The sequence below is a fragment of the Salvelinus fontinalis genome, chromosome 26 (genome assembly GCF_029448725.1).
Source record: "Salvelinus fontinalis isolate EN_2023a chromosome 26, ASM2944872v1, whole genome shotgun sequence".
NCBI classification, from domain to species: Eukaryota; Metazoa; Chordata; class Actinopteri; order Salmoniformes; family Salmonidae; genus Salvelinus; species Salvelinus fontinalis.
The window spans coordinates 19,180,181-19,207,049 of NC_074690.1; the positions used below are offsets into that span (position 1 = coordinate 19,180,181).

Below are 26,869 nucleotides of genomic sequence, written 5' to 3' on the forward strand. Positions count from 1 at the left end.
TTTCTAATCGACCTGGCCCGGGTACCCTGGAAGGATATTGACCTCATCCCGTCAGTTGAGGATGCCTGGTCATTCTTTAAAAGTTACTTCCTCACCATATTAGACAAGCATGCTCCGTTCAAAAAATGCAGAACCAAGAACAGATATAGCCCTTGGTTCACTCCAGACCTGACTGCCCTCGACCAGCACAAAAACATCCTGTGGCGAACTGCAATAGCATCGAAGAGCCCCCGCGATATGCAACTTTTCAGGGAAGTCAGGAACCAATACACGCAGTCAGTCAGGAAAGCAAAGGCCAGCTTTTCAAGCAGAAATTTGCATCCTGTAGCTCTAACTCCAAAAAGTTCTGGGATACTGTAAAGTCCATGGAAAACAAGAGCACCTCCTCCCAGCTGCCCACTGCACTGAGGCTAGATATCAGTGGTGACCGTGTTAAGTCCGTGATAATCGAAAACTTCAACAAACATTTCTCAATGGCTGGCCATGCCTTCCACCTGGCGACTCCAACCTTGGCCAACAGCCCCGCCCCCCCGCTGCTACTCGCCCAAGCCTCCCCAGCTTCTCCTTTACCCATATCCAGATAGCAGATGTCCTGAAAGAGCTGGAAAACCTGGACCCATACAAATCAGCTGGGCTTGACAATCTGGACCCCCTATTTCTGAAACTGTCCGCCGCCATTGTCGCACCCCCTATTACCAGCCTGTTCAACCTCTCCTTCGTATCATCTGAGATCCCCAAGGATTGGAAAGCTACCGCTGTCATCCCCCTCTTCAAAGGGGGAGACACCCTGGACCCAAACTGTTACAGACCTATATCCATCCTGCCCTGCCTAGCTAAGGTCTTCGAAAGCCAAGTCAACAAACAGATCACTGACCATCTCGAATCCCACCGTACCTTCTCCGCTGTGCAATCCGGTTTCCGAGTCGGTCACGGGTGCACCTCAGCCACGCTCAAGGTACTAAACGATATCATAACCGCCATCGATAAAAGACATTACTGTGCAGCCGTCTTCATCGACCTGGCCAAGGCTTTCGACTCTGTCAATCACCATATTCTTATCGGCAGACTCAATAGCCTCGGTTTTTCTAATGACTGCCTTGCCTGGTTCACCAACTACTTTGCAGACAGAGTTCAGTGTGCCAAATCGGAGGGCATGTTGTCCGGTCCTCTGGCAGTCTCTATGGGGGTACCACAGGGTTCAATTCTCGGGCCGACTCTTTTCTCTGTATACATCAATGATGTTGCTCTTGCTGCGGGCGATCCGCGAGGGTTGCGGGGAATAATAATAAAGGTATATTCTTTAAAAAAGTATGTATGTCTATATAGGTATGTGTATGTATATATGTATATATGTATGCATGCGTGTATGGATATATATATTTACCCCAAAAAATATGGGGGATTGGAAATGATGCAGACAATTACATTGGAAGCAACATTCTTTCCGCAATATTAAGCTGATCCACCCCAAAAAAGTAAAAAAAAACGAAGAAAAAAAAAAACATTAATAATAATAATTATGTTGCTCTTGCTGCGGGCGATTCCCTGATCCACCTCTACGCAGACGACACCATTCTGTATACTTCCGGCCCTTCCCTGGACACTGTGCTATCTAACCTCCAAACGATCTTCAATGCCATACAACACTCCTTCCGTGGCCTCCAACTGCTCTTAAACGCTAGTAAAACCAAATGCATGCTTTTCAACCGTTCGCTGCCTGCACCCGCACGCCCGACTAGCATCACCACCCTGGACGGTTCCGAACTAGAATATGTGGACATCTATAAGTACCTAGGTGTCTGGCTAGACTGCAAACTCTCCTTCCAGACTCATATCAAACATCTCCAATCCAAAATCAAATCTAGAGTCGGCTTTCTATTCCGGAACAAAGCCTCCTTCACTCACGCCGCCAAACTTACCCTAGTAAAACTGACTATCCTACCGATCCTCGACGATGTCATCTACAAAATAGCTTCCAATACTCTACTCAGCAAACTGGATGCACTTTATCACAGTGCCATCCGTTTTGTTACTAAAGCACCTTATACGACCCACCACTGCGACCTGTATGCCCTAGTCGGCTGGCCCTCGCTACATGTTCGTCGTCAGACCCACTGGCTCCAGGTCATCTACAAGGCTATGCTAGGTAAAGTGCCGCCTTATCTCAGTTCACTGGTCACGATGGCTACACCCACCCGTAGCACGCGCTCCAGCAGGTGTATCTCACTGATCATCCCTAAAGCCAATACCTCATTTGGACGCCTTTCCTTCCAGTTCTCTGCTGCCTGCGACTGGAACGAATTGCAAAAATCTCTGAAGTTGGAGACTTATCTCCCTCAACAACTTTAAAAATCTGCTATCCGAGCAGCTAACCGATCGCTGCAGCTGTACATAGTCCATCTGTAAACTACCCACCCAATTTACCTACCTCACCCCCATACTGATTTTATTTATTTACTTTTCTGCTCTTTTGCACACCAGTATCTCTTCTTGCACATGATCATCTGATGATTTACCACTCCAGTGTTAATCTGCTAAATTGTAATTATTCGATTTATTGCCTACCTCATGCCTTTTGCACACATTGTATATAGATTCTCTTTTTTCTACCATGTTATTGACTTGTTTATTGTTTACTCCATGTGTAACTCTGTGTTGTTGTCTGTTCACACTGCTATGCTTTATCTTGGCCAGGTCGCAGTTGCAAATGAGAACTTGTTCTCAACTAGCCTACCTGGTTAAATAAAGGTGAAATAAAAAATAAAAATAAAAATCTGGTAGGTTTGTGTCTGTTATTGTGTCCTTTTTGTCATTTTCATTAGGAGACTGATTCTCAGCAACAGCCCCTCTATCTTGTTGATCATTTACTTTCCGCAATCTTGAGTGATGCACCCTGACAGTCATGCCTCCGTGCCTCACAAATATCACCACACCATCTTGACCAATGACTACTCCCGGTCCTTTCCACTCTTGACAGTCAACTCGTTTGTCGTACACTTTGTTTCCAGTTTCGTACTTATCATCATTATTCCCTGAACTGCTGAGTAACTTCTGAAGTCTGTCAACTGTATCATGTCCAAACTGTTTGTAAAGCTTTAACAATACTTTGTGTTTTTCTTTAGTGCTCATGTTCTCTGTGTCAGTCAGAATCTCATTTTTGCATGGAGTCTGTGTGATGTCTTTGTCTAAAATGTTTACACAATAGTGGCCTGAGGTAGTAAGTTCAAGAGTCACTGGTTGTTTAAACATCACTGCCTGGTCATTTTTTATGTCTAGTACAGCCCCTGCCTTCTTGAGGGAAGCTTTGCTTAATAGTAAGGGGATATCTGTAGGGACCACCTCTGTTTCAATGTGAAACTTAGTCTGACCAATTTTTGCTGGTATCTTAACTCTCTTGGTAGAATGGACAATTCTCCTATCTCCAAATTTGAAAGCTCTGTTGCTTGGTGTGTCAATCATAAAAAAAAATAAAAGGGAACACTTAAACAACACAATGTAACTCCAAGTCAATCACACTTCTGTGAAATCAAACTGTCCACTTAGGAAGCAACACTGATTGACAATAAATTTCACATGCTGTTGTGCAAATGGAATAGACAAAAGGTGGAAATTATAGGCAATTAGCAAGACACCCCCAATAAAGGAGTGGTTCTACAGGTGGTGACCACAGACCACTTCTCAGTTCCTATGCTTCCTGGCTGATGTTTTGGTCACTTTTGAATGCTGGCGGTGCTTTCACTCTAGTGGTAGCATGAGACGGAGTCTACAACCCACACAAGTGGCTCAGGTAGTGCAGCTCATCCAGGATGGCACATCAATGCGAGCTGTGGCAAGAAGGTTTGCTGTGTCTGTCAGCGTAGTGTCCAGAGCATGGAGGCGCTACCAGGAGACAGGCCAGTACATCAGGAGATGTGGAGGAGGCCGTAGGAGGGCAACAACCCAGCAGCAGGACCGCTACTTCCGCACTGCCAGAGCCCTACAAAATGACCTCCAGCAGGCCACAAATGTGCATGTGTCTGCTCAAACGGTCAGAAACAGACTCCATGAGGGTGGTATGAGGGCCCGACGTCCACAGGTGGGGGTTGTGCTTACAGCCCAACACCGTGCAGGACGTTTGGCATTTGCCAGAGAACACCAAGATTGGCAAATTCGCCACTGGCGCCATGTGCTCTTCACAGACGAAAGCAGGTTCATACTGAGCACAGGAGCCCATGTGACAGACGTGACAGAGTCTGGAGACGCCGTGGAGAACGTTCTGCTGCCTGCAACATCCTCCAGCATGACCGGTTTGGCGGTGGGTCAGTCATGGTGTGGGGTGGCATTTCTTTGGGGGGCCGCACAGCCCTCCATGTGCTCGCCAGAGGTAGCCTGACTGCCATTTTTACCGAGATGAGATCCTCAGACCCCTTGTGAGACCATATGCTGGTGCGGTTGGCCCTGGGTTCCACCTAATGCAAGACCTCATGTGGCTGGAGTGTGCCAGCAGTTCCTGCAAGAGGAAGGCATTGATGCTATGGACTGGCCCGCCCGTTCTCCAGACCTGAATCCAATTGAGCACATCTGGGACATCATGTCTCGCTCCATCCACCACTGACTGTCCAGGAGTTGGTGGATGCTTTAGTCCAGGTCTGGGAGGAGATCCCTCAGGAGACCATCCGCCACCTCATCAGGAGCATGTCCAGGCGTTGTAGGGAGGTCATACAGGCACGTGGAGGCCACACACACTACTGAGCCTCATTTTGACTTGTTTTAAGGACCTTACATCAAAGTTGGATCAGCCTGTAGTGTGGTTTTCCACTTTAATTTTGTAGTGACTCCAAATCCAGACCTCCATGGGTTGATAAATTTGATTTCCATTGATAATTTTTGTGTGATTTTGTTGTCAACATATTCAACTATGTAAAGAAAAAAAGTATTTAATAAGAATATTTCATTCATTCAGATCTAGGATGTGTTATTTTAGTGTTCCCTTTATTTTTTTGAGCAGTGTACTTTGAAACCCCCCCAGCTAATACAGCATTTATTTTACTATAAATGTGATCATCCTTGACTATTTTTACTCACAAATACGAGTGAAATGCTCGCACTGTGGAGCCCATACCACCCACCAACGTGGCTGTTGAAATTTAGGCCCTGCACAGAAGTAGTGTTGTGGTGCTGTTGTGGTCCTGACTGTGACCATTGAGGAACAGTAGCTCACCAGCTGGAACCTGGCCAGAGGGATGTAACTGAGGTCCACGGGGCTGCGGTCGGCGATGTTCACGAAGCGCGCCTCCAGGACCACGAGCGAACACAGCACGTGCACCCACCTGTGTGGGTGTCACAGGAAACAGATCAGCACAATAAACAGACTATAGGTGTGTGACACATCATGGGAAAGTTTCCACTGGCCCTTCATTCCCAATTCAAGGAAATTACAACATTATGTTATTTTTAACTAGCAACATGGACAAAAACAATATTTTTTTAAGGGTGGGCTATATTACACATTTATTTTGTTAATATACAAAAATGTTAGGATCACATGTAGCCTAGACAAAAACAGGTTTATATTATATATCATTATGCTATAGAGAACATCATCCTTCAATATATAATACAATCTTACTGTAGACTAGCACAGGCTCCTCACTGTCACAAGCCATTACAGAGACTTGACAGAGAAGGCTAGCTTGGTCTACAGGCATTCCCTGCCTTTTTCATTGACTGAAGTGTCCTAGATTCAGCGGGGAGGGTAAAGTGTGACCACTAGCTACAGACTGGGGATCCTAATAAAATACCAGACTAGAGTGGTTGTAGCATCGGTGTAACAAAATGTATTTAGCCTAGAGCTTGAGTCCTCCATTAAATGGGTAGCTCCTCAAATTGCTATACTATACTCACTTGTTGTTGTTGGCTCTCTGTAGAGCTCCCCCTCGCAGTGAACACAGGCAGCAGTCCTGAGGGAGCGAAAGACGCACACAGATGACCTCTGACCTAGTGTTTAACATCACATTTTGGATACACTTAATGTTATAGACCTTTATGTGGTATGTACAGTTGAAGTCGGAAGTTTACAGACACCTTAGCCAAATACATTTAAACTCCGTTTTTCACAATTCCTGACATTTAATCCTAGTAAAAATTCCCTGTTTTAGGTCAGTTAGGATCACCACTTTATTTTAAGAATGTGAAATGTCAGAATAATAGTAGAGAGAATAATTTAGTTCAGCTTTTATTTCTTTCATCACATTCCCAGTGGGTCAGAAGTTTACATACAATCAATTAGTATTTGGTAGCATTGCCTTTAAATTGTTTAACTTGGGTCAAACATTTCAGGTAGCCTTCCACAAGCTTCCCACAATAAGTTGGGTGAATTTTGGCCCATTCCTCTTGACAGAGCTGGTGTAACTGAGTCAAGTTTGTAGGCCTCCTTGCTGACCAGTGAATTAATACATCATGTAGTTCCATCCATGAGCTGTTCTTGTTTATTAATGTTCTGTATTATGTCATGTTTCATGCTTTGTGTGGACCCCAGGAAGAGTAGCTGCTGCTTTCGCAACAGCTAATGGAGATCCTAATAAAATACCAAATACTAACCGACTTAAATTCATTACCTGAATGTTCTATTTATTCATGTGAAACTTTCCTCCACGTTGTCTGTGGCAATGCCCTTGACAAAGAAAGCTGGCCAGAGTACTGCGATTTACATTACTCGCTGGGCTGCCTGGCAGTGGGTTTTCCAGTATCTTGTAATGGGTAACTCTTGTGGACGTAGGACGTTAAGCTAACTCTATTCAATCAGTAACTTTACAGTTAGTGGCGGGGGTAAGCCAGACATGTGCATGTCGACAAGTAAGAGCTATGGCAATTTATTATACCTTTATTTCAACAAGGAACACAGACTGAGACCAAGGTCTCTTTTACAGCTGGGCCCTGCGTATACATGTTTACACATACAGTTTAGGTACAATGATTAACTTAGTTGGACTGCACAGAATCACTGATCTACAAATCACCGTGCATTCCAAATAATTACTGAAGTGATAAAGATCAGCAATTCTGCTCCTGGCTTTGCTCAAACACACTGGGTACCACAGAGAGTTAAAATCAGAAATGTTCATGACCATTCCCTTAGACAACACTGTCAACTGGTGGATAAACTTGGTTATATCAAGTTGGGAGGTCATCAAAAAGAGACATATTTCACGGCTTGACAGGTAGGCGTATTCGGAGGGAGAAATTAATTTCACTAAATAGTCCATTAATAATCAAGAATCACACATCCACAATATGATTCATGACTTGGCGTGTGAGACCCGGTACAGGACAGGACTTGAACTATCCTCTGTTGTGGTGCTCAGCAGAGGAATTATGTAACGGTTTGTTATTTTGTATTTTGCAATTAAAAACTCTGGCTTCTGTTCAAGTCATCCCAGAGGGATAACAGAGTCATTGAGAAATAACTGGAGAAGGTTCTAGCTACAGTCATTCTAACCCTTTTTATTTTCAGACAATATTGGTTCTACATCTACAGAAGTATATTGTTCATTGAACATGAATCCTCCACTTTCAAGGATTAACATCCACATATGTATACGTATGGCTCTGCTTTTATCTACAGTGCCTTCAGAAAGTATTCACACCCTTCAACTTTCCTCATTTTGTTGGGTTATAAACTGGGATTAAAATGGATTTGATTGTCATTTTTTGTCAACGATTGACAAAATACTCTAATGTCGAAGTGGAAGATTTTTTTTTACATTTGTAAAAAATAAAATCATGAGAGATAAAACACTAATATCTCTTGATTAGATAAGTATTCATCACCGAGTCAATACATGTTAGAATCACCTTTGCCAGTGATTACAGCTGTTAGAGACTTAGAGACCCAAAAGGACTAAGAGCAAGTCTCTAGGCTACTCTAGGCCTAGTGGTTAGAGCGTTGGACTAGTAACCGAAAGGTTGCAAGTTCAAATCCCCGAGCTGACAAAGTACAAATCTGTCGTTCTGCCCCTGAACAGGCAGTTAACCCACTGTTCCTAGGCCGTCATTGAAAATAAGAATTTGTTTTTAACTGACTTTCCTAGTTAAATAAAGGTAAAATAAATTTAAACAATTCCACACCTGGATTGTGCAACATTTGCCCATGAATCTTTTCAAAATTCTTAAACTCTGTCAAATTGGTTGCTGACCATTACTAGACAACCCGATTTAAGTCAAAAGTAACTCGACCACTCAGGAAAATCACTGTGTTCTTGGTAAGCAACTCCAGTGTAGATCTGGCCTTGTGTTTTAGGTCATTGTTCTGCTGAAAGGTGAATTCCTCTCCCAGTGTCTGGTGCAAAGCAGACTGAAGGAGATTTTCCTCTAGGATTTTGCCTGTGCTTAGCTCCATTTTGTTTATTTTTATCCTGAAAACTCCCCAGTCCTTAATGATTACAAGCATACCCATAACATGATGCAGCCACCAGTATGCTTGAAAAAATAGAGTGGTACTCAGTAATGTGTTATATTGGATTTGCTCCAAATTTAACACTTTGTATTCAGAGCAAAAAGTGAATTGCTTTGCCATTTCCCATTTAATGGAGGCCACACTATTACTTCAGTGCCTTGTTGCAAACAGGATGCATGTTTTGGAATAAAACTACAAAAAACGGCAACTGCGTTAGGAAGGACGCCTGTATCTTTGTAGAGACTGGGTGTATTGATACACCAGCCAAAGTGTAATTAATAACTTCACCATGCTCAAAGGGATATTCAATGTCTGCTTTTTATATTTTTTTTTACACATCTACCAATAGGTGCCGTTCTCTCCGAGGTATTGGAAAACCTCCCTGGTCTTTGTGGTTGAATCTATGTTGGAAATTCACTGCTCGAATGCGGGACCTTACAGATAATTATATGTGTAGGGTACAGAGATGAGGTAGTCATTCAAAAAGCATGTTAAACACTATTGCACACAGTGAGTTTATGCAACTTATGTGAATTGTTAAGCACATTTTTACTCCTGAGCTTATTTAGGGTTGCCATAACAAAAAGGTTAAATACTTATTTATTTATTTTACCGTTATTTTACCAGGTAAGTTGACTGAGAACACGTTCTCATTTGCAGCAACGACCTGGGGAATAGTTACAGGGGAGAGGAGGGGGATGAATGAGCCAATTGTAAACTGAGGATTATTAGGTGACCATGATGGTTTGAGGGCCAGATTGGGAATTTAGCCAGGACACCGGGGTTAACACCCCTACTCTTACGATAAGTGCCATGGGATCTTTAATGACCTCAGAGAGTCAGGACACCCGTGTAACGTCCCATCCGAAAGACGGCACCCTATACAGGACAGTGTCCCCAATCACTGCCCTGGGGCATTGGGATATTTTTTTAGACCAGAGGAAAGAGTGCCTCCTACTGGCCCTCCAACACCACTTCCAGCAGCATCTGGTCTCCCATCCAGGGACTGACCAGGACCAACCCTGCTTAGCTTCAGAAGCAACACATTCTTCAGCTTTTGATTTTTCATTTGTACACATTGTTCCACTTTAACATTAAGGGAGAAATTAAATTGTGTGTAAACCAGTGACCCCAAAAAATCTCTCAATTTAATCCCTTTTATACTCAGGCTGTAACAAAACGTGTAAAAATGTAAGTGGTGTGAATACTTTCTGAAAGCACTGTATCCTATCCTTTCTTGTTGTCAGCCTTCAATATTCTTAGTTCTAGAATCTCTGAAGAGTTGGAGTGCACATGAGTTACAACATTATCCTATCCCACTCCATTGTCAGTAGGGTGCTAGTATGTGTGTGTGAAGTGGAACTAAGATCATGTAGTGTTGATAAGCTTGTGTAGTGATCTGGTTTCAGTTGTACTTCATTGCAGTACTGACCTCAGTCAAAGCGTTGGCTTCACAGCGAGCACACATCCAATCGTCTGACACTTGGTCAACAGACACTCCATAGCAACCTGAGGGACACGAGGAAAACAAGGCCACGGAAAACATTAGAAGACATTTTCTATTGACAGAGGTGACAAAGGCACTGATGTGAATGAGAAGTTCCACAGGCACATAGCATTTATGTGTCTTGCAAATCAATTGATTAAAGTGCACATCATTGCAGTAAATTATTGTTAATAAATGAGAATGAACATTCTGGATTGATTACTGAACTGACATGAACTGGTATTCCTTGAGAGCATATCATTGATTAGTGTGGAAGGACCACCAGAGGGCAGGCTGGGCTCACGGATGGTAGCCCAACAAGGCATGGGAGACAAGTGAACCAGAGGCAATTAAGCACAGCTGACACAACTAATGAGATATTCTCCTTCCCCTATAAGAGAGAGTATGGAACCAGCAAGTGGGGGAACAATCTCTGGAAGATGGCCACCGAGACAGTGGAGCTATCTAGGAAGAACCATTAAGACGGTGACAATGTCGTGACTTTTTGTGGTAGTTTAAAGACAATCGTATTGTGTTCCTGTTTTGCTCTGGAGAAGAAGATATGTTTTTTTCCTTTGGAGAGTTTCATTGATTCTGTTGGAGTGTTTGTGTTGACCAAATGCCCTCAATATAGAACTTTGTTCAATCAAGAAAACCTACTCCTGACTCGTTTGTTCCACCTTCCCGCTTTAGAGTGACGCCCAATTACTTGGTCCGCTCACATTGGTGGACAATGTGGGCATTAGGTGGACGAGTGACACAAGGATAAGTGAGTAATTCAAGATTCTTCCAGTAGACCAGGAGGAACCATTCAAGTACGATGGATAACGCCCTACTACAACAATTGATCACGGCACAGCATACAACCATAGAACTCCTGCAACAACAGCTGAGCCGGTCGAAAAAGAACCTAGAGTTAAGCCAAGAGCGGCTGCTCACGCCATCTTACCTCGTCTCTCCAAGGAGGATGATAGAGGCCTTCCTCATGACCTTCGAAAGGACGGCCACCTTGGAAGAGTGGCCGCCCACAGAATGGGCGAGCGCATTAGCCCCTCTTTTGACCGGGGTGGCTCAGGAAGCCTATTTTGACCTGGATGCCCGCGAAGCTGCAGACTATGGCCGACTAAAAACCGAGATCCTATCCCGGTACCAGCTGACTGCCAGAGATAGGGCCGTAAAGTTCCATCAATGGACCTACACAGCTGACAAACCCGTCCGTTCCCAGATTTTTGCATTAATACGACTGACGAAACAGTGGCTAGAACCTGAAAAGGGAGTAGGACAGGTGATAGAGACTCTTGTAGTGGACAAGATATTGAGGGAATTACCCAGTGACTTAAAAAGGGTTGTGGGGCAAGCCAACCCGTTGTCAGCCGACGACATAGCACAGGCGGTGGAAACATATCGGTCTACAGGGGAGTTGTTAAAAAGTGACAAGGAGGAACGGAAGGATTCTTCCAATCCCGTACCCCGAGTCACCCCGGCGCGTCCGCCACCGAAACGTCCAAACCCCCTCCGGAGGTGGGAGAAGTCATCCCCCACACAGCAGGGTCGGTGTTATAAATGTCAGTCTCCCAACCATTATGCCCCACAATGTCCTAGCAAGGACGAGCCCATGGTCACAGTCATCACTGCCCACCCCCACACATCTCGGTTTGAGGGGGCAGGATCAACACTGTTGGTTAGCAGAAATACCTCCAGCCCCAGAGATTCCAGTTCAAGTCGAAGGACAAGATGTGGTAGCCATTCTCGACTCGGGAAGTATGGTTACGTCAGTAGAGGAGCGGCTGGTGACCTCCGCAACACTGCTACCAGACAAAGTAGCCGTATCCTGTATCCATGGAGACACCCACTATTACCCCACTGTGAATCTGCCGATTCTCACTCCAAAAGGAAGGTGTACAGTCAGGGCAGGGAAAGTGCCCCAGCTGAAGGTACCATTATTGATCGGGAGAGACTGTCCCCTATATAAGGAGCTTCGGCAGATGACGTTATGCGTGGAAAGAAGGGGGACAGGAAAGAAGAGAAAATCCAAGCCCGAGGTAGTAGTCCTACAAGGAGACGTAGCTACGTCCTCGTCCTCTGCAGCAGAGGAAGAAATAGCAACCCAACGTTTACGACAGATATTCCAGGAAACCACCGATGAAGACACCTGTGAAGGGTTATACACTACACAGGAAGGAAGGAGCAACCAGACGCTAAGGGATATATTTGAAGCTCCATCCGAGGAGGGAACCTGGAAGGGGTTCTCATCGATCACCCCTGAGGGGGATGGGGAACATCCTCCACATACCTCTACCGAGGTTGATCTGCCCCAGGAATTAAAGGGACAGTTCGGCACCTCGCAGCATAGAGACCCAGACCTAAGGGAGGCCATGAGGAAGGTGAAGGTGATCGACGGGAGGAACGTTGACGGATCAGGTGAGCCCCCTCTTTCTTACTATGCAATTAGGCGGGGTCTCTTATACTGGGTCGTACGACGAAGGGGGGAAAACCAGGAATTACTAATGGTGCCTAGACCATACAGGGATACAGTTCTACAGTTAGCCCATTCCCACATCCTAGGAGGACACCTGGCACGAGACAAGACTATTGACAGAATCATGCAGAGATTCTATTGGCCCCGGGTCACCCGGGATGTGGCCAGGTATTGTAGGACGTGTGATCAATGTCAACGTACAGCTCCACGGCCACACCTGCGTAACCCTTTGATTCCTCTCCCCATCATAGAGACTCCCTTTGAACGCATAGCTATGGACCTCGTAGGACCCCTCCCAAAATCCGCCAGAGGACACAAGTACATCCTAGTGGTCATAGATTACGCTACCAAGTTCCCGGAGGCCATACCCCTGCGTAACATGTCGTCAAAGGGAATTGCCAAGGAATTATTCATGATGTTCTCTCGGGTGGGCCTCCCCAAGACGATCTTAACTGATCAGGGAACCCCATTCATGTCGCGGTTGATGAAAGACTTGTGTCGGTTGTATCAGGTTCAACAGATACGTACAAGCATATTCCACCCTCAAACAGACGGGTTGTGTGAACGCTTGAACAAAACGATTAAAAGCATGTTGAGAAGAGTGGTGTCCCGAGACGGGAAAAACTGGGACATGCTTCTCCCACACTTAATGTTTGCCCTGCGAGAAGTACCCCAAGCATCCACTGGATTCTCTCCTTTTGAATTGCTCTATGGCAAACCCTGTCGAGGGATCCTCGACTTAGCCAAGGAGACCCAACCATGCCCCTTTCGATCCACAATAGAACATCTTACCCTGATGAGAGACCGCCTGTCAGCAGTGTGGCCCATAGTCAAGGAGCATATGGAGAAGGCACAAAGGACCCAAGGCCGGGCCTATGATAAGTCCGCGACCCCCCGTGAGTTCACCGTGGGAGAGAAAGTGATGGTGCTCGTGCCCACAGCCGAACATCGCTTGCTGGCACAGTGGAGGGGACCCTACGAGGTAATGAAAAGGGTCTCACCGGTCAATTGCCTCATCAAGCAACCTGATAGAAGGAAGAAGGTCCAACTCTATCACATAAACCTGTTAAAGCCGTACCATGGAAGAGAGGAGGAGGTGGCTTTGATGGCCCTGGAGGGAAAAGGAAAAGAGGAGGCTCTACCACCGGTGCGCCGTGGTCAAACTCTCCTGCCGGAGCAGTCAAGACAGCTAGACAAGCTGATTATGAACTTCGGTCGAATATTCTCTCCAGTCCCAGGACAAACAGATGTCCTGTTCCACCATATCCACACTGAACCCGGCAAGAAGGTGCATATCCGCCCTTACAGGATTCCTGAGGCTCGCCGAGTCATCGCTAAGAACGAGGTAAGGGAGATGTTGAGGATGGGTGTGATCGTGCCATCGACGAGTGAGTGGTCCAGTCCCATAGTCCTGGTCCCCAAATCCGATGGTAGTATGAGACTCTGCAACAATTTTAGGGCCGTGAATGCCATCTCTACATTCGATGCGTATCCCATGCCCTGCGTGGATGAACTCTTGGAGCGCTTAGGAAAGGCCAAGTTCATCACCACCCTGGATTTGACGAAGGGATATTGGCAAGTGCCGGTGGCTCCGGAGGATCGCCCAAAGACTGCCTTCGCCACACCAGAGGGGCTTTTCCAGTATGTGAGGATGCCCTTCGGACTGCATGGTGCCGCTGCAACTTTCCAACGCCTCATGGATGCCATTCTACGGCCCCATCAAGAGTATGCAGCGGCGTACATAGACGATGTGGTTATCCACAGCGAGGACTGGGATAGTCACCTCCTGCGATTACGGGCGGTGCTCGTGAGTTTGGAAGCCACAGGGTTGACGGCCAATCCAAATAAATGCTGCCTGGGTCTGTCCGAAGCGGAATACCTGGGGTACACCGTGGGGAATGGGAAAATACGCCCACAGGCAGAGAAGACCAGGGCAATTCGGGACTGGCCGCGACCCCGGACCAAGCGGGACGTTCGGGCCTTCTTAGGGATAACGGGATATTATCGCCATTATCCCGGGATATGCAACCATTGCCAATCCCCTCACAAACCTCATCAAGAAAAACTTGCCAAACCAGGTAGAGTGGAAAGACGAGACGAAAGAGGCCTTTCATTCGCTAAAAGATGGCCTGTGTTCTGATCCCGTCCTACAGGCTCCGGACTTCTCACAAGAGTTCATTGTGCAGGTCGACGCCTCGGATACAGGGCTCGGGGCCGTACTAGCTCAGGGTAAAGGCGAAGCAGAGAAGCCGATTCTCTTCATAAGTAGGAAGCTCAGCGATCGGGAACAGAGGTATGCTACCGTAGAGAAAGAGGCCTTAGCCATTAAGTGGGCCCTCGATTATCTTCGGTACTACCTACTGGGTCGGAAGTTTGCTTTAGTTACGGACCATGCGCCCCTCACGTGGATGGCTGGTAAGAGAAACAATAACAACAGAATAGCCAGATGGTTTTTGTCTTTACAACCGTTCTCTTTCCATGTCATCCACAGGGCCGGATCGAGGAACGGGAATGCAGACGCGCTGCCCCGACGCGACCAAGACGGTGCGTCTGGCGCCCGACCCTCCGGTTCGGTCCTGAGGGGGAAGGTATGTGGAAGGACCACCAGAGGGCAGGCTGGGCTCACAGATGGTAGCCCAACGAGGCATGGGAGACAAGTGAACCAGAGGCAATTAAGCACAGCTGACACTACTAATGAGATATTCTCCTTCCCCTATAAGAGAGAGTATGGAACCAGCAAGTGGGGGAACAATCTCTGGAAGATGGCCACCGAGACAGTGGAGCTATCTAGGAAGAACCATTAAGACGGTGACAATGTCGTGACTTTTTGTGGTAGTTTAAAGACAATCGTATTGTGTTCCTGTTTTGCTCTGGAGAAGAAGATATGTTTTTTTCCTTTGGAGAGTTTTATTGATTCTGTTGGAGTGTTTGTGTTGACTAAATGCCCTCAATATAGAACTTTGTTCAATCAAGAAAACCTACTCCTGACTCGTTTGTTCCACCTTCCCGCTTTAGAGTGACGCCCAATTACTTGGTCCGCTCACATTAGATTAAACATATGGAACACATTAAACACAGGGGTTTCAAACTCATTTTGCCCCGCGGGCCACATTCAGTCTTCACCGCACTTAAAATTGATTACATTTCCTCACCGTCATAATTTGCAGAGAATAGTCCTCTATCAAACGCTTTGGAATTTCCAATGCTCCCAGACTGTCTAGCTTTAGTTTTGATGACTGTTAGCAAGAGCGACAGAGTCAAGAGACTAAATGTAATAATAAACAACATTAATTGGGGGGGTGCTTATATTTGTTCTGTTACACAGGTCCATTATTTCTACAATAGTTTAAATTTGTTGTTAGTCATTTCAATGACGACTGAGAAAATAATCCTAAAATAAATTACATGCTCTAAGCATTGGTGTTAGAATGTTGATGTGAATTAAATGGAATTCAGCAAGAGCATATTAGTGCTTATCAATGGAAAAGTGCTTTCTAACAACGGGTGTGAATTAACTCATTCATTGAAATTTGGAGTACTACAGTCAATTAGAAATTAAACATATGGGACAGGCTTCAAACTTGGATTGTGAATGAGACTGTAGCTACTGACTGGCATGGATGCGGACGCAGCACTGGGAACAGCTGACCAGCAGGCTGGTGCCGTCCTCCTCCAGGTGAGGGGTGTAGAGTTGGCCCTCGCCGCTGCTGCTGTTGGTCTTGTCATTGGTGGTGCTGAAACACATCTCCGGGATCAGGGGTTTGGACCTCTGTCTGTCCCCGCGCCGGCCTTTTACAGTGTAGCTGGGGTTGCTGCCAGACTGCGACTGGAGAGGGATGCGTATTATTAAAGGTCAAATTGACTACTATTGTGCACAGCTGGCTGAATTGCTTTTCTGTTGCCTAAATGTCTTTAGAAGGTACATAAAAACAAAGTTCAAAGTTCATTTTTTTGTTGAAAAATAAAATTAAACTCAATAACAGCTGGATTGAGGGCCCATTAACAACAGCTACAGTATAAGGCAAAGACCAAGGACCTCTCCACTCTACCTGGTCGTATGTGTGGAAGAGCAGGCAGATAGAGCAGTAGGGGGCCTGCAGGCCCATGCGCTGGTTGTACGATCTCTCCGCCTGGGGGTTGTAAGGTTGACTCTGCCACAGCTGAGCCAGGGGCTTGGCCCACTCCTCCCTCTCCTCTGGTTCATCCTTCATATCAACATACCTCTCATCTACAAGATAGAGGTGGGAAAGAGTAACGGAGGAGGTTAAGAGAGAGGAGAAAGAGAGACTAGGACCCTATCGCTGTGAATATGTACTTGTGTTGAAAAGGTTGCTTGTTATAGAAATATATGTTGGGATACTGTTCTAACCCACCAGAAGCAGGTGCTCACCATCATCACTGTGGCTTTCACTGGAGCTGAGGAGTGGGTGCTGTTTGGGCAGCTGGCGGAGGAGAGGATATTGTTTGATCTTCACGCTCTTGCAGTCCGTCTGCTTATTTTGACTTAGGTTAGTCAGTTTACTTGGATGTAAAATCATCGGCTTACTTAAGTTTAAGTTTGTCTGCTTGATTAAAGTTAACTCCGCCTGCACTGGGGAAAGACATTGCTGGGGAAAGAGACAGGAAGTGGATGAGTGACCATCAGCTGGCTCGTGTTGTTTCCACATCTAATGCCGTTTTCTATTGTATGGCAAGTGTGAAAACATGTCACATATTAATCTTTAACATATTCGCCTCTAATATCAGTCTCTACTATCATCACAAACCCATAACCAAAAATGAATAACTTCTAAAGATAGAATCATGAAAGAGGGTAAACTAACCTTCCACCTGTCCCTCCTGACCTCTGCCCTCTTGATTGGCCTGGTATGTGCGTGGGTCTGGACAGGCTCCGGGCTGCTAGGGGCCTTAGCGTCGGACTTCTCCTCCTGAGCCTGGGCCTCGCCGGGCTGCTGCCACTTACTGAGGCCTTCGGCCTTTGTTTCAACCTGTTCTCCCTTCCTGGGACTCTGTGCTTCGGCCTGGATATGCTCATCTTTGGTGAATGGGACCTGGGACTCCTGCTGCCCGGCTTTGACTTGGGACTGGAGCTGGGCCTTGAGTTGAAGGTGCCGTGGCAGGTGCTCCCTGGCATAACTGTGCACATGGAGCTGAGTGTGGTGAATCGGCTGCTGGTTCTCACGGGCGTAGCTGAGGACCTGCATGGTCTCCTTGGGGCTCTGGGTCTTGTGGAAGAGGAGGCTGGCCACCCCCAGATTTCGGACAGGCTGAGCGGAAGGACCGGTCCTGGCTGGGGGAGCCACTACTGGGAGGTGGCTGTTTCTGTGTGACTGGGGTTGAGCCAAAATGGTCGCTGCGTGATTGCTGGTGGAGGGGATGGTGACTTTTTGTAGAGCTGGGCTTGTGCTGCTGTTGCCCTTCGTAGGGTCAGTCTTTAAATTAGGCAGTTCCCTCGAGGTGAGCTTCACTGGTGTGTCTGAAATACAAACATTTGTATCAGGAGAAGCAACAGGGATAGCATTTTCAAATATCCACTGAGTCCCATAGTGGATTAGTGACGCAGATCGATTATCATGACGACTTCCGCTGCTCTGTCACTACATACTTCAGTCTGAGACTGCCATCGTTGAAGTTGTTTGTGGTGACGAGGGCTATTGTACAAAAGTCATCAGCGATTGGATAGTCTCTAACCAATCAGAGTATCAAAGCCAATGACAAATTTTCAAACCACTACTTTATTTTTTAATATATTTTTTTACTTAACTAGACAAGTTAGTTAAGAATAAATTCTTATTTTCAATGACGGCCCAGGAACAGTGGGTTAACTGCCTTGTTCAGGGGCAGAACGACAGATTTTTACCTTGTCAGCTCAGGGGATTCGATCATGCAACCTTTCGGTTACTAGTCCAACGCTCTAACCACTAGGCTTTAACCATGTGTGTTCTGGCTATGGCCCAACCAATCGGTTTATGGACTAATCAGACAGCCTTGAATGTGTTCGCAGATCCAAAGTCAATGTGGAGAAGAAACTAACCAGTGGAGGCTGTGAGGGGCTATGGGGGGGGGGGGGGGCGGTCTCATTGTAATGGCTGGAATGGAATAAATGGAATGGTATCAAAAATATGAAAACCACATGGTCGACCCCGTTCCATGTTTTTCCATTCCAGCCATTACAATGAGACGGTCCTCCTATAGCTCCTCCCACCAGCCTCCACTGAAACTAACATCCGGGGGCATGACGTAGTGTTTGCTTGGAGCAAGGAGTCTGGGCAGCCAGGCAGAATATCGATACCAATTTACTACAATACTATACAAGTTGTTTGTAGTTTACTGAATTGTTAGCAGCTAGTAACATAAGCATTTCAAAGCAATCACTACAACACCTACTTACCGGTGTACGCAACCAATAAACTGATTTGACAAGTGGCCTGTATTCAAACCATTTGACATTTGGTGGCGGGACACTGGAGCTTATTAAAGCTGGAATCCACCATGGCAGTTTGCGATATTACAACAACAAAGAAATAACTTCAAAACAAAGAACACTTTTCCCCCCGCAGACTTCATTGCACGTGCGATAGAACAGCAGAGTATTTACTACGATGCTGAACGCTCCTCTCTTTCCTTTCAGAAACAAAACAAAAACAATAACAAATGTACTGGGGACACAAACACTGACGCTGTTTCCCCTAATGCAGATTCCAGGTTAAAATCCAGTCAAGTGTCAGTCTGATATTTTGTGTTACCCCCTAATTTTACAAATGTATCATACTGTGCTGATTTTGCGTGTAATTTTCTAGGTTTTAAATAATGAAAATAAGGCTGGTAGTCACAGCCTTACTGTCAGTGAGGGTACCTGTATCTGTGCAGTCCTCTGCTCCCGTGCACAGAGCGGTGAGGCCTAGTCTGGCCTTCTTTTCATACTCCTCTTCTTCATCTTTCGGGACCACCTTGTCAGGTACATCCAGACACACCCAGTGCCTCTTGGTCCCTATCCTCGGTGTTGGGCTGGTGAGCCATAAAACATTCAAGTTGAATTATTTTTATATCAAGCATTTTTTTTTAAAGGAAATTTCCATCCATATACTGTTAAATCTGCTCTATAGCACCCTCTACCAACATAAAATAACATCTCTTCTGACCTCTTTCTCTCCACCTCTGGCTCCTGGGAAATGCAGTCCTTCCCCTGCTCCTCCCCCAGGAACTCCTTGGCCTCTTGGGTGGACCGTGAGTGGTTGATGGGGCCTGTGTCCCGCCCCGCAAGCCACTGCTCATAGCGGTCTGGCTGGTACTTCTTCACAAACAGATCCATGGAGATCTTCACCATGTCCTTCCTGCACGTACACTGGAGGCAAGAGGAGAATACGTTCTAGGGATGTACTAATGCTCCCAGAGGTTAAAAAAACCAAGGTCAGTCTAATAGTATTAATAACAATCTCGTATGACTCTAAGTACAGTCTTTTCCCACTTTCCCTCTTTCCGCAGACTAACCGACCCCCATTAACTGGTCAACAATGGTTATATTTTTCCCCAAACAGTAAAGTGACGTGACCAACAGAAAATATTACACATGCATACAAGGAAGACATTTTTCAATAAGATCTTAAAAATGGACACATGCAACAATAGCAAGCCCATCATTTTACAGTCAAAGGGCTAATAGCCTTTATATTGAACATGCAACTGCTGTAATGAAGCAGCTAATAAAACATTTGCTCAAATGAAATTTGCAGGAAACACTGTTCTAAACACCTAATGGGATCTGTTCCATATGTGACAGATGAAAATCTGTTAGAAAGAACATTAACAGCAACAACTAGAATGGGTTACCAATATGACTATGGCTTCTGGACAACGAAAGAATGTAGATATGAAAACCAATAGAACAGGAGAGAAACGATGGTTATTGGCATGAGGAAGTCTGTATCAAATAATTGCCTCTACGTTTCTATGGTTGGATTTGGCTAGGCTACTTTGGAGCAAGGTAAGACATTTGAGATTCTTCAAATAGCCACCCATTGCCTTGACAGATTTGCACACTCTCAACCAGCTTCATGAGGTAGTCACCTGGAATGCATTTCAATTAACAGGTGTTCATTAACAGGTGTTACATTTGTGGAATTTCTTTCCTTCTTAATGTGTTTGAGCCAATCAGTTGTGTTGTGACAAGGTAGTGGGGCTATACAGAAGATAGCCCTATTTGGTAAAAGACAAAGTCCATATTATGGCAAGAGCAGCTCAAATAAGCAAAGAGAAACAACAGGCCATCATTACTTTAAGACATGAAGGTCAGTCAATATGGAACATTAAGAACATTGAAAGTTTCTTCAAGTTCATTCACAAAAACCATCAAGCGCTATGATGAAACTGGCTCTCATGAGGACCGCCACAGGAAAGGAAGACCCAGAGTTACCTCTGCTGCAGAGGATAAGTTCATTAGTGTTCCCAGCCTCAGAAATTGCTGCCCAAATAAATGCTTCAGAGTTCAAGTAACAGACACATCTCAGCATCAACTGTTCAGAGGAATCAAGCCTTCATGGTCGAATTCCTCCAAAGAAACCACTGCTAAAGGACACCAATAAGAAGAAGAGACTTGCTTGGGACAATAAACACAAACAATGGACATTAGACTGGTAGAAATTTCTCCTTTGGTCTGGAGTCCAAATTGGAGATTTTTGGTTCCAACCGCCGTGTCTTTGTGAGACGCGGTGTGGCTGAACGGATAATCTCTGCATGTGTATTTCCCACCGTGAAGCATGGAGGAGGAGGTGTTATGGTGTGGGGGTGCTTTGCTGGTGACACTGTCTGTGATTTATTTACAATTCAAGGCACACTTAACCAGCATGGCTACCAAAGCATTCTGCAGCGATACGCCATCCCATCTGGTTTGCGCTTAGTGGGACTATCATTTGTTTTTCAACAGGAGAATGACCCAACACACCTCCAGACTGTGTAAGGGCTATTTGACAAAGGAGGAGAGTGATGGAGTGCTGCATCAGATGACCTGGCCTCCACAATCACCCGACCTCAACCAAATTGAGATGGTTTGGGACGAGTTGGACCGCAGAGTGAAGTAACAGCAACCAACAAGTGCTCAGCATTCCATTCATCAAGGCAAAGGGTGGATATTTGAAGAATAAAATAAATATATTTGGATTTGTTTAACACTTGTTTGGTTACTACATGATTCCATGTGTGTTATTTCATAGTTTTGATGTCTTCACTATTATTCTACAATGTAGAAAATAGTAAAAATAAAGAAAAACCCTTGAATGAGTAGGTGTTCTAAAACTTTTGACCGGTAGTGAAGCTCTTTTTAATTGTGTTCCTCAAAACAGTTTTTAACATGTGATTGCATTTAAAAATGGTTATTTGTTGCGGAATGACTGGCCTTATAAAAGCCTGTTTCACTCCAGTAGCAGCTTTTTCAGGAGCTCCTCTCATTCTGTCTGACAGGGACAGGATATTCCTATCCTCAAACTAGGCTCTGTATGCTGTGCGTGTGATAAGATACATGGCGACTAATGAAAAATACACTCGCCAATTTAATTCGACAAAATTATGCAAATTAACCTATAGACCAATAAATACACTGCTCAAAAAAATAAAGGGAACACTTAAACAACACAATGTAACTATAAGTCATTCACACTTCTGTGAAATCAAACTGTCCACTTAGGAAGCAACACTGATTGACAATACATTTCACATGCTGTTGTGCAAATGGAATAGACAAAAGGTGGAAATTATAGGCAAGTAGCAAGACACCCCCAAAAAAGGAATGATTCTGCAGGTGGTGACCACAGACCACTTCTCAGTTCCTATGCTTCCTGGCTGATGTTTTGGTCACTTTTGAATGCTGGCGGTGCTCTCACTCTAGTGGTAGCATGAGACGAAGTCTACAACCCACACAAGTGGCTCAGGTAGTGCAGTTCATCCAGGATGGCACATCTATGCGAGCTGTGGCAAAAAGGTTTGCTGTGTCTGTCAGCGTAGTGTCCAGAGCATGGAGGCGCTACCAGGAGACAGGCCAGTACATCAGGAGACGTGGAGGAGGCCGTAGGAGGGCAACAACCCAGCAGCAGGACCGCTACCTCCGCCTTTGTGCAAGGAGGTGCACTGCCAGAGCCCTGCAAAATGACCTTCAGCAGGCCACAAATGTGCATCTGTCAGCATATGGTCTCACAAGGGGTCTGAGGATCTCATCTCGGTACCTATTGGCAGTCAGGCTACCTCTGGCGAGCACATGGAGGGCTGTGCGGCCCCACAAAGAAATGCCACCCCACACCATGACTGACCCATCGCCAAACCGGTCATGCTGGAGGATGTTGCAGGCAGCAGAACGTTCTCCACGGCGTCTCCAGACTCTGTCACGTCTGTCACATGTGCTCATGTGCTCAGTGTGAACCTGCTTTCATCTGTGAAGAGCACAGGGCGCCAGTGGCGAATTTGCCAATCTTGGTGTTCTCTGGCAAATGCCAAACGTCCTGCACGGTGTTGGGCTGTAAGCACAACCCCCACCTGTGGACGTCGGGCCCTCATACCACCCTCATGGAGTCTGTTTCTGACCGTTTGAGCAGACACATGCACATTTGTGGCCTGCTGGAGATCATTTTGCAGGGCGCTGGCAGTGCACCTCCTTGCACAAAGGCGGAGGTAGCGGTCCTGCTGCTGGGTTGTTGCCCTCCTACGGCCTCCTCCACGTCTCCTGATGTACTGGCCTGTCTCCTGGTAGCGCCTCCATGCTCTGGACACTACGCTGACAGACACAGCAAACCTTTTTGCCACAGCTCGCATTGATGTGCCATCCTGGATGAACTGCACTACCTGAGCCACTTGTGTGGGTTGTAGACTCCGTCTCATGCTACCACTAGAGTGAGAGCACAGCCAGCATTCAAAAGTGACCAAAACATCGGCCAGGAAGCATAGGAACTGAGAAGTGGTCTGTGGTTACCACCTGCAGAATCACTCCTTTTTTGGGGGTGTCTTGCTAATTGCCTATAATTTCCACCTTTTGTCTATTCCATTTGCACAACAGCATGTGAAATGTATTGTCAATCAGTGTTGCTTCCTAAGTGGACAGTTTGATTTCACAGAAGTGTGATTGACTTGGAGTTACATTGTGTTGTTTAAGTGTTCCCTTTATTTTTTTGAGCAGTGTACATTTGACCTGTCATGCTTTCGGCGGCTAACCGATTAACATCCCTAATGTACATGGTTTAAACGAGGAGCACTTAAAGAAATTGCAACTCTTCCTTACCAGCATGGCTTGCTTTCCATACTCAATCCACCTTTCGGTGGCAAAGTTGGTGGACTCGGCACAGTTGAAGCCATGGTTGAATCCGGCGTGGTAGCTATAGGGAAATGTCACCATGAACTCACCGGGCTCCTGAGTGATCTGAAACACGGACAGGAAAAAACTATCATATACTGTACAAGGCTTTATATAAGTGATCAACATAAGTTGATAAAATCCCACGGGGTCTTAGGTTGGTATACAATAAATACAGCTAAAAAAAGTAGAAAATCATTACTATTCATGAGGGCTTACCTTCTCAAATGGAATGCCATATTTCCTTAATATGGAGGGCGAGATGAGGGTCATCTTGTGCCTCAGGAAGGCTTCGCAATTTTGGTGGCTACCAGGAAAAAACCCTGAAAGGAAACAGTGTGTTGGATTAAAACTAGTTAAAAAACAGTTGTTTTCTAATTAGGTAAAACATGTGTCTGTCCCTCTCACCTTGAGCCAAGCGCTCCATTTTCTTCCCCTGCTCTGGAGGAACACAGTACCTGTGGGCGTATCAGAACGTCAATCACTTATCTTCTGTTATGACATTGACGTTCAAATTGTTGACATTTCTTTCACTTGGCGAGTGTTGTTTTCAATCTTGACAACGAGTCCTCAAACTACACTTACATAACCATCATCAGCATGTTGATGCTTAAAAACTTGGCTCTTATACACACACAACTACCAATACATCTACGACCGGTATGTGAGTAATAGTGTAACTACTTACCAGGACTTTGGCGCCCCAAAGTGAAGGTAGTTGATACTGTAGAGATCCATGTCTTCAGTGTGCCAGGCGAAAGTGGTCTTCCACATGCCAAAGTACAGGTAGGGCGTGTTCACCCCCTCGATGGTGATGCCATTCGCATGCTCCACTGTGTCCAGGATGGTATTCAGTTTGCCGATGTTCCAATCAGTCACATCCTGGAGAGAACGACAGAAAAATTTAACTATTGTTGCTGGATATCATTATCTTATTCAGCGCTGTAGTGAAACAAAACCACTGCAGGCTTCTAGATTGGTTGTGAATTTAAATTGTGGGTGTAACACATGATTCTGAGAGAAAACGTACAAGTAATTTACAAAACCTTTGTCTACACAACCACAAAACACATCACTCTCACCAGCCAGCATCTTTATAACCAGGAACAATAACAACATGTTAACACCATAGAATAATAAAAAACACCCCTGGGGGGGATTCGTAATGACTCACAGGGTCGTAAAGTGTTCCGTTCACATCTGCACCGTAGATGGGCGAGTTAAAGGTCACTTTCTTCCAGTACTTCCTCTCCAGCTCCTCATAGTCGGCATAGCGAGGGCTGCAGAACCTACGATCGGGGGGGGGTCGATCAGTACGGCTGATTAGAAACTATACATTTTTCAAATCCGTGCCTGTGAGCCAGAGCCTTTCAAAATCCCAAGAGATCTTGAGAAACACATGAATTACTAACAAAGCTAATCATACAAACCCTCTGTTTTAAATCATGTTATTAACTTTGTTCACTGTATCATTTCCTTAGACAAATAGCATGTACACAGAGTGACTTTTCCCAATCACAGACCAAGTCAACAAATTCTTCATACAAGAGGAAACATACAGTATAGCTCATTCATAGATAGACTGTGTGTAATATGTTATGAAACTTTGTTAAAGCTGTTCCAGTTTTGGTGCAGTCAGACTCACTTGTCACTGTTGGCCGTCTTACGGAACTCTCGGACGGTCATGGGCTTCTTCTGGATGTTGTACTGGGTGAACAGACCTGACTGGCCCGTCACTACCTGCTGGATGGGAGCCGGGATCACCAGATCATCTATATCGTCATAGGACTTCCTGGGCTTCCAATCCTTTGGTGGCACGACCTGTAAAAACAGTCCGTTTTAGTATCAGTTACAGTGAAGTATTTCACTCGCAAAAACTTGGGTCATTTGTATTTAAAAAAATATTCACAATGTGTGTATTTCTGTGCATAGCTGCTTTGCATAACTGGAGGCCTGGTAATACAAATCAGAAAAGAATCTTCACAAGGTAGAAGGGTTTGTGTCAGTGCTCACTTTAGCCAGGCCGGCTTGGTGTGCTCCCTGGTACTCCATGTAGGCAATGTAGTGGCTGAAGTTCTGGAACTCCTCAGCAGTGGGGTGAAAGGTCATGATCCCCTTGGAGCCAGGAGTCTGGGACCCCAAATCAGACGACATACTAAATAGAAAGCCCTGCAGATCAGAATTAAACAGGTTTCAACATCATAAGAATTGTGACATTTTAACAACAGACAGTGATGTGTTAGGAAGCTAATACAACGGACATCTGTGCAAAGGGGGGGCTGTTCAGTCATGTTGGTTCATGACTGGACAGTGTGACAGGTTTGTTTGGACACACCCAGTGACACCTCACCATTAGGCTACAGCGTGTTTACAAACTGTTGGTCGATTGTAAATAAGATAAGAGTAGTTTTGTAAACAAGAGGATGAAACAGTTCGGGTCGAAGTTGACTTAACGTGTGACACACCTTCGACAAAAAGAAAAGCAGCAACTTGATTGGTCAAGAGCAGCGTCTATTTGAAGTTTGTCCGGCCTACCCTGAAGTGTAACGTTAGCTAGTTAGCTAACTAACGTTACCTCAGATAAGTACTGCAACGATCAACTTGTAATTAGCAAATGTTGTAGCCGAATGTTATGCGTGCCATAACATAAGCAAGCTGAATAATAACACGTCCAATAAGGAATGAGAATGTATGATAAAAAATAACTAACTAGGTATTTAGTTTAATGAATGTCTGCATGATTCATGGATAGCTAGCTTTGTTACATGACAGCTAGCTAGCAAGCCATCTTATTATTGCTACTAGCTAGCCATTGTCAACGACGTATTCATGATAAACAATCCAAATATGGTGTCAAATTACACGTTTAAAACAAGATACCTTATCAACACTGATAAATCTTGCGCAGTTGGTGACTTGATATCGATAGCACTTAATTCCGATTTTACCCCGAAGAGGATTTGTTCTCCATTACTACTAGTACACAAGCACAGGATCAGACGTAGCCAATCAATGAATGATTTTGACGACGTGCACTTTCTTCTTTGGAATCATGGCGTTCGCACGTTTGTTTTGTGCATGCCGCCACCTACTGTGCGGGAGTGTGTAGTCGAGCACGTGATATTTTGTATTTTGAAA

At 45.3% G+C, this 26,869-nt stretch overlaps 1 protein-coding gene across 3 annotated transcripts in view; it reads right to left on the reverse strand.

Moving 5' to 3' along the window:
- Positions 1-26,752, reverse strand: part of LOC129823834 (lysine-specific demethylase 4A-like) — a 46,094-nt gene extending 19,342 nt beyond the window's left edge. For 2 of the 3 annotated variants that reach the window (XM_055882863.1, XM_055882861.1), the window contains exons 1-17: positions 26,612-26,752; positions 25,745-25,900; positions 25,377-25,552; positions 24,906-25,020; positions 24,420-24,613; positions 24,140-24,189; positions 23,951-24,054; positions 23,660-23,797; positions 19,542-19,744; positions 19,256-19,407; positions 17,223-17,875; positions 16,790-17,006; positions 16,449-16,627; positions 16,012-16,225; positions 9,867-9,943; positions 5,884-5,939; positions 5,201-5,309 (exon numbers count right to left, since the gene is read on the reverse strand). In XM_055882863.1, the coding sequence (XP_055738838.1) occupies positions 5,201-5,309; positions 5,884-5,939; positions 9,867-9,943; positions 16,012-16,225; positions 16,449-16,627; positions 16,790-17,006; positions 17,223-17,875; positions 19,256-19,407; positions 19,542-19,744; positions 23,660-23,797; positions 23,951-24,054; positions 24,140-24,189; positions 24,420-24,613; positions 24,906-25,020; positions 25,377-25,552; positions 25,745-25,885 (2,778 nt within the window). In that variant the 5' untranslated portion in view covers positions 25,886-25,900; positions 26,612-26,752. The remainder of the gene's footprint in view (positions 1-5,200; positions 5,310-5,883; positions 5,940-9,866; positions 9,944-16,011; positions 16,226-16,448; positions 16,628-16,789; positions 17,007-17,222; positions 17,876-19,255; positions 19,408-19,541; positions 19,745-23,659; positions 23,798-23,950; positions 24,055-24,139; positions 24,190-24,419; positions 24,614-24,905; positions 25,021-25,376; positions 25,553-25,744; positions 25,901-26,611) is intronic. The other variant, XM_055882862.1, reaches the window with a different exon arrangement.
- Between the last annotated feature and the right edge of the window lie 117 nt (positions 26,753-26,869).